The sequence below is a fragment of the Rhamphochromis sp. 'chilingali' genome (assembly GCF_963969265.1).
Source record: "Rhamphochromis sp. 'chilingali' genome assembly, chromosome: 6".
NCBI lineage: Eukaryota > Metazoa > Chordata > Actinopteri > Cichliformes > Cichlidae > Rhamphochromis > Rhamphochromis sp. 'chilingali'.
Genome location: NC_137933.1, coordinates 3,589,630 through 3,603,811, shown reverse-complemented (window position 1 = coordinate 3,603,811; position 14,182 = coordinate 3,589,630). Strand labels below are relative to the sequence as shown.

Genomic DNA, 14,182 nt, shown 5'->3' with positions numbered 1-14,182 from the left:
CAATGGTGTTTTTCCTCCCTAATTTTCTTTAGATGCAAAAACAAGATGTCACCATTGAAACATTACAAACTGACCTTGATCAGACAAACGAGGAGCTGGACAAACTGAACACCTCGCATTTGGAGGAACGAGCCCAGCTCATTTATGACCTTCAAAGCTGTGAGCGGGAAATCGATAACCTTAAAGATGCTCTGCTGGAAAAGGATAAAGAGATATCAACTCTTGTTGGGAACATGGCTGAGTATGCAGAGCAGGTCACAGCACTGAAACAAGAGATCAAACTCAAAGAGGAGAGCCTGGTACAAGTAGAAAATGCACTGAGTAAGGCAGAGAGGGAGGCTAATATAATGAAAGAATCACAGAGTTCAGACCAGCAGGCCCTTAATAATAAGATCACAGAGCTGGTGGAGAAACTTAAGGAAGCTGAGATGGAGATGGTCAAGGCCGGAGATGAACGAGAGTCTAAAGGAGTTGAGGTGGAACACTTAATCAAGCAGGCTGAAAAGGATAAGACGACTATTCAGGACCTTCGAGGAGAAATCCAGAAGCAGAATGTGAGCCATCATAATCATCTTTCTGAATGTGAAACGCACATCACTTCACTAAAGGAACAGCTGGCAATATCTGCACAGAAACTACAGGAGTCAGAAGGACTTGTTTTGCAGCTTAAGGATAGAAATGCAAGTAATGAGAAACTACAGCAAGAGCTTAATGACAAAGAGCAGACGTATGAAAAGGAGCTCAAGTCTTTCAAGGAAGAACAGAATAAGCTTTTGGCACAGGTGGAGAAGTATAACAATGACTTTCAGACCTTATCAAAGCAATTAGACGAGCAAGTTCTGAGTGAAGAGAATGTCAAGCAAGTAATGCAAGAGAAAGTGGAAAAGATGGCATCACTCGAAAACCAGCTAAAGGACGAGAGGCAGAAATTCAACACTGAAAATGAGAAACTGTGCAATGAACTTCAAAGCAGATCTGAAAATATCTCCAAACTTGAAAATCTCTTAAAAAGCATGACGACTGAAAAAGAGCAGCTCCAAGAAAACCTGAAGGGGCTGAATGAGGAGCTTGAACTCGAACGTAGGAATTTAAAAGAGCTAAATGAAAAGGTTACATCTGCTCTTGAATTCAACAGCAGTCTGGAGAATCAAGTGCAAGTCCTTACAAAAGAGAGAGACGGGCTTGAATTGGAAGTAACTGAGCATGTCAAAAATATTTCACAGGCTACAGCCGAGATGGATTCCTTGCATGTCAAAATATCTGAATTGGAAATGCAACACTCACAAAGTAACACAATTATTCAAGGGCTACAAAAAGATAAAGAGGAGCTAACTACTCGAACTCTTGAGCTAAATAGAGTTCTTGAGCAAAGCACACATTCAACCTCTGAGATCATGTTGGCAAAAACAAATGAATGTAGTTCGCTCCAGCAGCTACTCAGGGAAAGAGAGGAGACAGTGACCCAGCAGCAGGAAGAGGTGCAAAGCTTGACGTCTAAGATAGACAAAATGCAGCGCGACCTCGCCGAAAAAGAGCAGACTGTCACTGAACTTCAAGCACGAATAGAGGCCCAACAAAATGAGCAAGCACAGCTTATGGAAACTCTGTCTCTGCTTCAGGAACAACAAAGTAGTCTGAAGTCTGGGTTATTGGAGAAGGATGCAATGTATAAACAGAAGCAGGAGGAGTTCCAGAGTTTGCAGAAGGAAACTGAAAACCAGAAAAATATTGCGTCCAGGCTACAAGCTGAGGCGGAATCGCTCATTGAGGAACGCTCACAACTCAGAGAGCAACTGGGAGAGAGAGACGAAATGTTGAAAAAGTCAACTCAGGAATGTCAGAAGCACAAAGATGAACTGAATAACAAAAACACAACTATCAGGTCTCTAAGTGACCGAGTCAGTGTCATGGAGGAAAATGCTAGAAAGCTTGAGTGTGAAGCTGATCAGAGCAAAACAGAATTGGCTAGTTTAAAAAGCCACACCCAAGCTTTGTCCGAGGAGAACCGCCAGCTTCGTGCTGCATGTGAATCGAAAGAAAAGGAGCTTGCACAACGAAGGCAGCTTCTGTCTGACCTTGATGGGCAGCTTAAAGCGACCCTTGACCAGAACTCCAGCTTTAGCATGAAGATTAGCAGTCTAACAGAAAATAATCAAAGACTACAGGAAGAGTTGGCACAGAACATGAAATCAGTTTCCGAACTTACTGCTGAGAGACTTGTTCTCCAAGAAAAAACTTCGGACCTTGAAATTCAGATCTCAGATAGTCAAAAAACAGTTGCTAGCCTGTTGAAGGAGAAAGAGGAGCTCGCTGCAGCAACAGATGAATTAAAAAAGGTCCTCAAGGAAAGCAAACAGGCAATCTCTGTAGGTCTACTCGAGAAAACAAACGAATGTGCTAATCTGTTGAAAAATCTGAGGGAGAAAGAGCAACAGCTTCAGAGTTTACAAGAGCAGATCGATAGTTTAAAAATGCAGGTCGATCAGCTGAGCATGTCCTTGGTTGAAAAAGACCAAACTGTGTCAGAGCAGACTTCACAGATAATGGCCCAGCAGGACCAGCTGCTGCAGCTTCAGGATACTGTATCTATGCTTCAGGAGCAGGGATCAGTTTTAAAGTCAGGACTAATGGAAAAAGATGTCATGCTGCAGCAGAAAGTTGAGGAATGTAGTGTATCTCTGAATGAAGTCAAGCTACAGAAAGAGCTCGCATCACAGATGCAGGTTGAGGTAGAGTTGCTCAGGAAAGAATGTGTGGAGGCCAAACAACAACTACAGCAGAAAGAACAAACACTGAAAGAAGCAACACACGAATTTCAGAACCACAAAGATGAGCTGAATAAACGAAATGAATCTGTCATTTCGCTCAGTGCTCAGCTTGGGGCCATGAATGAGAGCGCTTCAGAGATGGAGGTGGAAATTACTAACCTGAAGGCATCTGTGCAGAAACTCACTGCAGAAAATTGTCAGCTGATCCAGGACGAGGGCCAGAGGAAAGCAGAGGTAACTGATTTTCATGACAACATTCAAGCCCTCAGTGAACAGAATGTTCGATTGAAATCTGAACTTCAGAAAGCAGTGGCAGAGCTGGCCAAAGCAAACGAAGAAGCTGCAAATCTCAACTTGGAAATCCAAGGAATAAATGACGCCCTGAAACAGCAGGAGAATTCGATCCAGCAGCTCAACAGTGAGATTGCTGAGCGGGGGGAGCTGCTGAAAGAGAAAGAAGGCACCATTTTGGAGCTTGAAGATTCTGTGTGTACACTCAGAGGCCAAGTTGACAGTCTGACATCAGAGTCTTCCATACTAAAGAATACTTTGGAGAAAAAGGAGGAGTCAAGTCTTGAATATCAAAGTACTTCTTCCGCTGCCTTTGATAGTCTGACTTCACATCTACAAGCCAAAGAGGCAGAATGTGAGAGCTTGAAAGAAAAGATATCACACCTTGAGGAATCTGTCTCAAAGCTCAACAGCAACCTGGAAGTACAGACATCTGAAGTGACAAACCTCAAAATGGCCTTGGAAGAAAAAGAAGCAGCTCTTTTGGAACAAGCGAAAGCTCTCCAGGACTTCCAGAAAAGAGGAGACGAAGCATTGCTGTTCAAAACTCAGTTCATGGAAAGTACAGAGTTGGCATCACAGCTGCAAAGTCAAATGCAGTTACTGTCCACTGAGTCTGAAAAATGTAGAAAGACAGCAGAAGAAACCCAAAGTGCCTTCAATAACCTGCAGGAGAAATATGCTGCCACCTTAGAAGAGTTACAAGACTCGAGGAAGCAACTCTCTCAAAGGACAGATGAGGTGTCTGAGCTCCGGATGTCATTGCATGATTCTAATAACGAATATCAGACTGCAAAGACCACCGTAGAGACACTGAAAAGTAACTTGCATGTGATCCAGGAGAAACTGGGGAAAGCTGAGGATTTGAACTCCAGTCTTTCAAAGGAAAAAGATGACGCATTTGCTTCGCATCAAGCGAGCGTGTCATTGTTGACTGTCGAAATAGAAAGACTCAAATCACAGCATCTTCAGGTCGTGGCACAGATGAATGCACTGACAGAAAACCTCGAGCAGAGAGAAATGGCTCTCCACGCAATCAATAGTCAGTACAGCGCCCAGGCCAAACATGCATCTCAGCTGGTTTCAGAAATGCAGAAGTTGGAAGAGCAGAATAAGAGCCTGAATGAGGAGATAGGATTGTCAAAGGAAGAGAATCAGAAACTTCACATTGCTCTCAGTAATGAAAACACACATTTGAAAGAGGAATTTAGGAAACTTTTTGCAGAGAAAGAAGAGCTAGAAAGAAGACGTCAACAAACGCTGGCGGAGCTGCAGGTTCAAATGGAGCAGAAATCCAGCAGCGTGAATGAACTCGTGGAGAGAATGACGTCCGAGAAGCAGAGCCTTCAAGCAAAGGTTAGTGCCAAAGATGAAGAAATTTCTCAGTTGAACGAAAACATTCAAAAAATAGAACAAATTCTGCAGGATTCAGAGAAAGAGTGGCTTTTAGTTCTGGATAGAGAAAAGCAGGAAAAGAACCTTCTTGCAGAACAATTGAAAAGTGTTGAAAATGAGATGAAATCTAAAGATGTTAAAGTAAATGCTTTGAAACAGGACATGGACAGCTTGCAGGAGAAACTAGCAGAGGCTTCCTCTGCCATTAGGGAGGGCTCTAATCAACTGAGCACGAAAGAGCTGGAGGCATCCGCATCCAGAATTCAGCTTGAGAATGTGTTAGCATCTATCCAGGAAAAGGAGAACGAGAACCATATTTTGCAGCAGGCTCTCAAAGCTGTGGAAGACGAGTTACAAAGACTGGTAGTGAGAAAAACGGACAAAGTTTCCTCTCTATTGAAATCTTCTGCTTTGAATGACGAAAAAGCCTCTTTGGAGGACATGATAAAATGGTTACAAGAAAGTCATCAAAGTGAGGTAGATGCTTTGCAAACCGAGTTGGCTAAAACTGTTGCAGAATTGGAAAAAACACAGACTGTACTTAATCAGAGAGAGCAGAATAGTTGCGAGAAAGGTCAACAAATAGCTCTTTTGCAAGAGGCTGTGGAGCATTTACAGACTCAGCTTAATGCCGAGTTAGTAAGAGTGAAAGAAGCTACTGTTAAACACTCTTCTTTATATGATGAATTGCAAACAAAAGATGAGCAAATAAGCTGCATGAGCATTCAGATCAGTCAACAGAAGGAATTGCTTGCTGGCCTTACTCAGCAGATAAAGGAAAAAGATGCATCCATTGCCCAGGTCATGGAGTCCGCCTCAAATGAGAGAATGAAACTTGGTGAGGAAAATGACTCGCTCTCGGCACAATTAAAGAGCATGGAGAGAGCACATGAAGAGATTTTGCAACAGTTAGAAGAACAGATTTCGCACAGTTCAAGTGAAACTGAGAAAAATAATTTAGAGAAGCTCATGCTAATTAAGGAAAAGGATGAGCTACAAAGTGAACTCACAAAAGTATCGAAAGAAAAAGATGCAGTGAAGAAGAAGCTGCAAGCTGCGCTTATTGTGAGAAAAGATCTGTTAAGGAGGATTGAAGAATATGAAAACCAAAAAGAAGAGAGCGTAAGCAGTAAAACTGAGGTTTCACTGTTGCATGAACAATTGCAGGAAGCCAAAAGTCAAGCTCAAGCTACAGCAGAATTGCATAAAGAAAATATTTCCCAACTTGAAAAGAAAACTCTCGAGAAAGAGGGAGAATTTCTTAAGTATAACACCGAAAGCAAAACACTTTTGGAACAGCTAGAGTCAGAAAAACAGAGTTTGCAAACCATCTTAAATGATAAAGAAGCTCATTTGTCAAAAACATTACAAATGCTCAGTGAGAAAGACTCACTAGTCGAACAGCTGCAGTCCAGTGCTGTCGAGAAGGAAGAGATATTTGAGCAGAACAGGAAGGGCTTGATGCAGAAATTAGAAGAGCTTCAAAATGAAATCAAGACATGCAAAGATGAGTTAAAGGACAAGTCTTCCTCTGCTGCTAGTGCTGTTGACTTAGAAAATGAGCTTGCACAGGTAAAGTCAGAAAAGGTGACCTTACAGAAGAAAGCCCAGGCCGCCTTGCTGGCACGCAAAGAATCAATAAAGAAAGCTCAAGAAAATGAAAAGAAATTAACTCAAGAGCTCGCTGAACTAAAAGATGACTACAAGGCGCTCTTGGAGCAACACTGCCAGCAGACGAACGAGCTAAACGCAGTGCAGTTAAGCTTGGATGAGAAGACCAGAGAAACGGAGGAACTCAACAAAACCTCCTTTTGTTATCTGGATGAATTGCAAACTCTGAGACAGCTCGTCGAGGAGAGAGACAAAACTCTTCAAGATTTAAAGATGTCTTTGGCTGAGAAAGAGAGCCAATGCCATTCTCTCTCAAGCCTGCAAACAGAACTTGAAGCTACTAAATCCGGATTAGAGGCTATTTCTCTTGAGATGGCCAATAAAGAAGAGTCTCTCATAGCCATGGAGCAAAGAGCAGATTCTTTGAAATCAAGACTGCACATCGTAGAGAACGAATTAAGAGAGAAAATTGAAGAGGTTGACAAATATCGGGATGCAGTCAGAGTTGCTGAGGTTAAGACCCAACAGGAGAAACAGTCTTTATTTGATAAAAACAAGGCTTCAGAGACTCAACTGTGCATCCTAAAATCGTCACTAGAGGAACATATGCATGCAAATGAAGAGAAGCATCAAACCTTATTGAAAGAAAAGGAGGCTGTTTTGGAGCAAAGTAATCAGATGAAAGCAGAACTTGAAACAAAAGCTGATTTAGTTTCGCAGAAATCCTTTGAAGTTTTGACCCTTCAGAAGACATTAGAACAAACAGAGCAGCAGCTCACTGAGGACAACCGATCTTTGGCTAAGGAGCTTAAACATCTGCAGCAGCAGTTTACTGAAACACAGAGGAATATGGATTCGCTGAAGCAGGAAAAAGAACATTTTGTCCAATTATTTAATGAACTGAGGGATGAGGTGACCTCCCTGAGAAAGCAATCGAAGGAGTCAGAGAAGGTAAAAGAGCAGCTGCTGAAGAAGCACGATGCACCCGTTGAACAAGAGGGTCATAACAAAGAAGGGGTCTGTTTTTCTTGCAAATGTGCAGAAATCTTTGAAGCAAAACTAAAGGAGCGAGATGATGCCTTGTTAGTTTCTCAAGCTCAAGTTTCAGAAAAGGAGGAACTAATTGCTGCCCTTGAAATTCAGCTACAACAGCAAAGCAAAATGCTTGAAACCACTACTGAAAAGATGAGAAGAGAGGGTGGTGAGCTTCAGAAATCTCCTGATGAGGGTGCCAGGATGAATGATCCGGATAACCAAAACAAAGTTACCCTTCTAACAAGGAAACTTCAAGCAGCTTTGGTTTCTAGGAAAGAACTCATGAAGGAAAATGCAGCGCTCAAGGAAGAAGTAGAAAATCTGTCAGCCAAACACGAAGCAAAAGAAACAGAGTACTTTGCTCTGCAATCATCTCTTTTAAAGTTCAAACAAGAAAATACGGACCTGGAAAGTTCTGTGTCACGTTTCTCCGAAGAGAAGGACAAAATGAGCACTGAAGTCGACCGCATCCTTAACGAGAATCGCAACCTATCTGCAGCCTGCGAAAGTTTGAAACTAACTATAGAAAGCATCACTCAGCAGAAACAAGCCTTCTCGTGCCAGCTCGAATCGCTCAAAGATTCTCAAACAGAGGAGCTGACCAAGTGGAAGTCGAAACACGCAGAGCTCAAGCAAGAGTACGAGTCGCTTTTGCAAGCGTATGAAAATGTCAGCAGTGAAATGGACAAGATGAGACAGCTTTTGGAGGGAGCTAAAAGAGACAGGCAGGAAGCCCTCCGAAAAGTACACAAGCACGAAAGTGAGATGGAGATCCTGGGGAAGCAAGTCCGAGAGATGGAGGAAGAAAATAAAAGAATGAAAGAAAAAGTGGAGGAAGTTTCCAAAGAGAAAAGGCAGAGAATCGAGGAGCTGGAGGAGCAGAATGAGAAAATCAAGAAACAGGTGATGGAGGTGATGTGTGATCTAAATGATAAAAACCAACAACTGGAGGCAGAGACTGCCCCATTTCAGGACTCATTCGAGGCTCTGAGAGTGAAACTTACTGAGATGGAAGCTGAAAATATCCAGCTAGCAGAAAGGCTGGAAGAAGCTACCTGTTTGCTGGAAAAGAAGAACCTGGAATCCAATACATACACAAACAACATGCAGAACAAACTTGACGAAGCACTCAGTTTGAATAGTTCACTGACTGCTCAGATTGAAGCTCAAAAAACTGAACTTGCTGCTCAAATGGATATCAACAACTTGGTGCAGAGGGAGAAGCAGACTCTTTCAGAGAGAATTGAGAACATACAGAATGACTATGAGTCGCAGTTGGGAATAAAAGATGACGCAGTTAAGGACCTCAAAGACATTATCACCAGGCACCGCCAAGAGACTATTAACCTGAATGAGAAGGTGAGAATTTTGGAGGATGACAAGTCACTTCTGCAAGAGGAACTTGAGAACGCTCAAGAGATCTCAGACAAGGTGAAGAGTGAAAACGAATATTTGGAGACTGTAATCCTCAAGAACTCGGAAAGGATCGACGAACTCACCGAGTCCGTCGGTGCCCTGCAGTCCCAAACTGCGCAGCTTTCCACTCAACTTGCAGCTAGCAAGGAGATGAACGATCAGATTCGTCACGAAAAAGAACAGGAGCAGCTCAAGTTGGTCAAAGAGTTTGAGGAGAAACTCAAGACAGTTCAGAGAGGCAACGAGGGTTCGAAGAACGTGAAGAAAGAGCTGCAAGAGCTGCTCAAAGAAAAGCATCAGGAGATAAATCAGCTGCAGCAAAACTGCATCAAATACCAGGAACTGATTTTAGATTTGGAGAGCTCTTTGAAGAGCTCACAATCAACGTGTGAGCACTTGGAGAAAGAACTGAAGAAAAACTTAGAGAAGATTGCAGATTTAGAGGAGAGAGGTAAACAAGCTGAAGCTGAGCTAATTATGCACAAGAGTCATCTCCGGGAAGCCAAAGAAAAGATTGAGAGTGCCGAGTCTGAAAGAGACCAGCTGGCTCTTCAAGTGTCACAGCAAAATAAACAGTCTGAAAATCAGAAATCACATCTGACACCTCAAAATGTAGAAGAAGCAAAAATCAACTCTTACATAGAGAATCAGTTTTTGTTACAGCGGCAGATAGATGATCTCAAGGATTTGAAAGAGAAAGAAAGTCAAACAGTTGATGAGCTGAGGCAGCAGCTAGACTCTCGAGATCTGCAGATAAATACTCTAAAGAGAGCGGCTGAGACTCAAGAAGCAAAGCTGTCTGCGTTAGCTTCCACACCACACGGGGCTAATGCTACCAAACTTTGGAATGATTTGTACCAAAAAACCTTACATGAGAAGGACAATCAGCTCCTTGAGCAAGGTTTCATCATTAAAAGATTCCTGGAAGATATGAGAATGAAAGACAAAGAGGTGAATGAGTTACGGGTGACCAAGTCGAGACTGGAGAGGACGCTGAATGAATACTCTGTAGCTGCTGCTGCGCATCAGAGGCAGCTGTTTGTTATGAGCGCAAGCAATGCTGAACTCAGTGAGAGCGCAGAGCTCATGACTGTGCAGGTGAAGGAGCTCAGCGCTCAGGTGGAAAGAACAGAGCAAGAGAAAAACGCAGTGAAACGACAGCTGGCTGACAAAGAAGACGTGATCTCCCAAATGCAGCTCAGTCTACAGCAAGTGGAGAAGATAAACGCTGACATGGAAGCTCAGATATTCCTTTTGCAGTCTCAAAATGACAAAACTCAAGCTGACTTTGAGAAGCAGGAGGGAATTTGTCTGCAGCTCAAAACGCTCCTTCAGAGCAAAGATGCTGAGATCTCCTCTCTACTGTCCTGCAAAGATGGACAAATGTCAGGCTATCTGGAGCAACTGCAGGCTAACTATCGTAACCAGGTGTCCGTTTATGAGGACAGGCTGACGTCTTCACGATACCAAAAGGAAAAGACAGACAAGGAGTTGAGAGCGCTTGAGGCCAAGGTCCGAAGTCTGCAAATTAAAGTAAACAGATCTATCCAGGAAAAGGAGCAGATGGAAGCAAAGATGGAGTCGTTCAAGAACTCAATGGTGTCTTTGCAGAGCGAACGGGAACGGCTGATGTCAGAATACAGAATACTGGAAGCAAAGAGTCAGTTGGGGTTAAAGGGCAAAGAGGGCTCTCCCGATGGGGAAGGTGGGGCAGCCAAAGGCCTTAAACACGAAATTAGAAAACTGTTACATCAGATGGATGATCTCAATTCTGAGAACGCGATGCTCAGGGCTCAACTGGTCCGATACAGGGAGGATTTAAATCAGGTTTTGTCCCTTAAGGACAACCAGTTGAAAGTATTGCTAAAGAAGCAACAGGAGGTGATCAAAAACCTCGAAACCCAAAAAGCTTCGGCTGAAAAGCAACACAGAGAGGCTCAGCTGGACGTCCAGAAGGAAGAAGAAGCAAGCAATGCATTAAAGGAAGAGAATTCTAAACTTAAAGCTCGTGCGTCCAAGCTGGAGGAGGAACTGTTAACTCTGAGAAAAGACAGTGAGTCAACAAACTGGGGCAAGGTGATTGCTGACTTGCAGGAAGCTGTTACAGCCAAAGCATCTGAATGTAATGACCTTCAACAAAAACTTCTTTCTCAGAAGCTCTCAACTGATGAGCTCCAGGGGAAAATGCAGCAGCTGGAAGATGAAACGGACAAAAAATTATCAGAAGCTGAGGAAAAGTACAACAGTGAGCTGGATGCCTTTGAGCGCGAGGTGGAGCTGATGAGGAATGAGCGAGAAACTGCCGATCAGAGGGTGGCAGAGCTCGCAAAAGACCTACTAGAAATAGAGCAGCAGTTATCAGAGGCTAAATCGCAAAGCAAAGATACCAAGGCTCAGAATGAATCCCTGTGCAAGGCAATGGCTGCTTTGCAGAATGACAGAGACCAGCTCATCGAGGACTTCAAGGTCCTCAGGCAGAGATACGATGAAGAACTCAGAGAGACTCGGGCAGCCTTAAACAAGGTGGAGCGCAGTTTGCAGGACACCACGTCAGATTTGGCCATGTTTGCCAAAGAGAGGGACATCCTTACTCGCAAATTAAAAGCCTTTGAGAGTAAAGACGCACACGCAGAGCTGAACAAGCTGCTGGACGAGCTGACGGAGGTCTTGCCAGAAAAGGAAAGAGAACTAAAAAAAGTCATTTTGGAAAACAACACTTACAGCAGGCAACTGTCAGCATTCTCCAGATCCATGGCCAGTCTCCAAAACGATCGTGAACGGCTGATGGACGAATTGGCCGGGGCTAAAAGAGTGGTTGAGTCCAGGCAAGGGTCGAGCCCAGAGACTGTCGGTACGGCGAGCGTGGAAAAGTCAAAGGGAAGTGGTGTCAGTGCCTTGGAGACTGAGTCAGATGGGCTGGTAAGTCAAGTTTGGCTGTTGCTTGCACTTCCTTTTCTCTGCTGTGGTTCTGTGGTTCAAACAGCATGCAGGGTCAGCTTAGATGTGTTTTTGGTTTCACATCCCATCGGTATGACTTGCATACTTTTTTTCGTTTTTTTTGTTAAATACTCACGCTGTGGTGTCTGTTTAAAACTTCACTTCAATAACATAAATGTTAAATGCATTGTTTGTCTTTGTGAATGATGCATTTTCTTTCTGTTTACTGTCATCGCAGGGGATACATCAGAAGATGGACGAACTGCAACAAATGGCACACAAAGAAGTGAGAAGCCAGCAGGAAGCAACAGTGGATCAGAGGTAAAGGAAGGAAAACGGTTTCCTATTCAAGTTTTAAAAGTATTCCCAAAGCTGCCCGGCTCAAAGGTTTTTCCATACAGCAGAAACAGGAAATGTGTGTTACTGTATTTGCTAGTAAGCTAAGTAAGTTCCTCCATCTATGTGAAGGCTTGAAAGCTTGACTGCAGCACTGTTATGCACACAGCTTAAATTCATTTTACTTCAATTTTTAACACATTTTTTGTTATGTAGATCTGATGCTGAGCCGAAGGACCTGCCAGTTAAAGTAAGTTACACTTCTCAGTCGTCCTCCTTTGTTGGGAGGCTGTGACTCACGGATGCACTTGTGCAGCTTTTGACCTTCACGGTCACAGTGAATTTAATCATAATAATAATAATAATGGATTGCATTAATATAGCGCTTTTCGAGACCCTCAAAGCGCTTTACAATTCCACTATTCATTCACTCTCACATTCACACACTGGTGGAGGCAGCTACGGTTGTAGCCACAGCTGCCCTGGGGCAGACTGACAGAGGCGAGGCTGCCATATCGCGCCATCGGCCCCTCTGGCCAACACCAGTAGGCGGTAGGTGAAGTGTCTTGCCCAAGGACACAACGACCGAGACTAATCATAAACAGATATCTGCATATGAATATGTAGAATCTGTAGACATTGCTCTTTATTCACGAGTCATATTTAAGCTTTAGTAGAGAGGAGAGCAAAGCAGGGAAAACTCTTGGCTAATGTCTGACTGTGATTTGACTTTGTATGTTTTGAAAAATGTATCTGCATATGTAAACAAACAATAACCAGCACACAGAACAGGAAATCCTACCTAAGTTAAACTGTTTAGATATCCTGGTTGATAAACCAGTTTTTCTCTCTTTGGTAGTTGTGACACCAAACGATCCCATTTCTTCCTTCCGACACAGCAGGAAAGCGGTCTGGAGGAGGTGGTGAGTCGATTGGATGCAGAGAGGAGGCAGCTTCACAGAGATCTGCAGCGCTGTATGTATGAGATTCAGCAGCGAGACCAGTACTTCCAGCAGCTCAACACAAAGGTATGAAAACGCTTCAGGTGACTGTCCTTTAAAGCCAAACCCATCAGAGTTCAGCTAGCCCTTTGTAAGCAGGCAAAAACGTCCTGAGGATACAGACAGTGTAGGCAAGCTGTCTAATTAAACCACACTACAATAAACTTCAAATGTTCAAGGTTTGATTTCATGATTTTTTGTTTCCCATTTCCTACAAAATAATATACAAATATAAAAGCAACTGAATGCTGAATAACTCTAAATGTACAAAACAGTCAAACAGCCATCTGCCCCTCCTCTTTGGGTTATCAATACTCACAGTTGCAGGAGGCAGTGGAGGAGAAAGCTGCTGTTACAGCTCAGCTAAGGGCTGTTTCCCAGACTCTGAGGGACACCCAGAATCGATGTCATTGGCTGGAAAGCCAAGGCCGGGTGCAGGTAAAGCTCTATATACATGTGCTTTAAAAACTCAAATCCGAGCTGCCACTGAATCCAGTTGCGTTGTCTCTGTATGCTCTTGTGTGTTTATACCTGTAATCCTGCACTCGTTCCTACCAGGGTTTACTTCACACTGAAGTTGCACCAGGGGCTCCACAGGAGAAGAGCAACGACTCCATGTTAAGTGAAAGTGCTGAAGCCAGTCAGCTGAGAGAAAGGTGAAAAAAACAAACAGCCTTCAGTTTGGATCCCTGCAAAAATCTCCACATTGTCCTGGAGAGATCCGTACGGTCGGTTGAAGTCGTAGACATGCTAACATTATCCCTGGGTGTGGTTGTCTTTAAGGCTGCTGGAGGTGGAGCTGAGTCTGGCAGATGAGAGAGCCAGGAGAGAGACGGCCGAGGAGGCTCTGCGTCTTGCTGAGGACAGAGTAAAGAGGTTGGAGCCAGATGCAGTCACTCAGCCGTACACCTGACTCTTATTCGTCAACACAGCAGATCTTTAATGAGTTTTTTTGTTGTGCAGTGCTGCCTCCAGTCTGTCCAGGGACAGTCACAGAGACTTCAGCATCGAGATGGAAGCTGAAGAGGAGTGGGAAGCTCTAACTCTCAACCCAAACCAGCCTCTCATAACTCGAAAGGTACTCGGTACACTTTATTTTCCTTTGATTTGCTTACTGTACAGATCCAGCGTGAATCTATGACACAGCTTTTTCGAGTTGGCTTTTGCAGAACGGTGTGTTTGACAGCGTAACCTTACTGCTGTCGTGGAGTAGTCATATAAATCGATGACGTGAGAAAACAAGTTCATAGTGGCTGTTTAGGTCTGTGCAGCGATAATGAAACACAAAGATCAGTGAAAAGTGAGCCTGACAGGTGTGAGTGTGACAGACTTTTTATTATGAAAGAAAAGTATGGAAACTTATTTGTATGTAGCTATGTAATGTATGGATGT

The 14,182-nt window shown here is 43.5% G+C and overlaps 1 protein-coding gene across 1 annotated transcript in view; it reads left to right on the top strand.

Moving 5' to 3' along the window:
• LOC308398393 (uncharacterized protein) overlaps positions 1 to 14,182 on the top strand; it is a 38,653-nt gene that overhangs the window by 22,438 nt on the left and 2,033 nt on the right. The window contains 8 exon segments of the mRNA XM_080884988.1: positions 33 to 4,415; positions 11,692 to 11,774; positions 12,006 to 12,039; positions 12,689 to 12,817; positions 13,112 to 13,228; positions 13,349 to 13,446; positions 13,574 to 13,666; positions 13,754 to 13,868. Of these exon segments, the coding sequence (XP_080741114.1) occupies positions 33 to 4,415; positions 11,692 to 11,774; positions 12,006 to 12,039; positions 12,689 to 12,817; positions 13,112 to 13,228; positions 13,349 to 13,446; positions 13,574 to 13,666; positions 13,754 to 13,868 (5,052 nt within the window).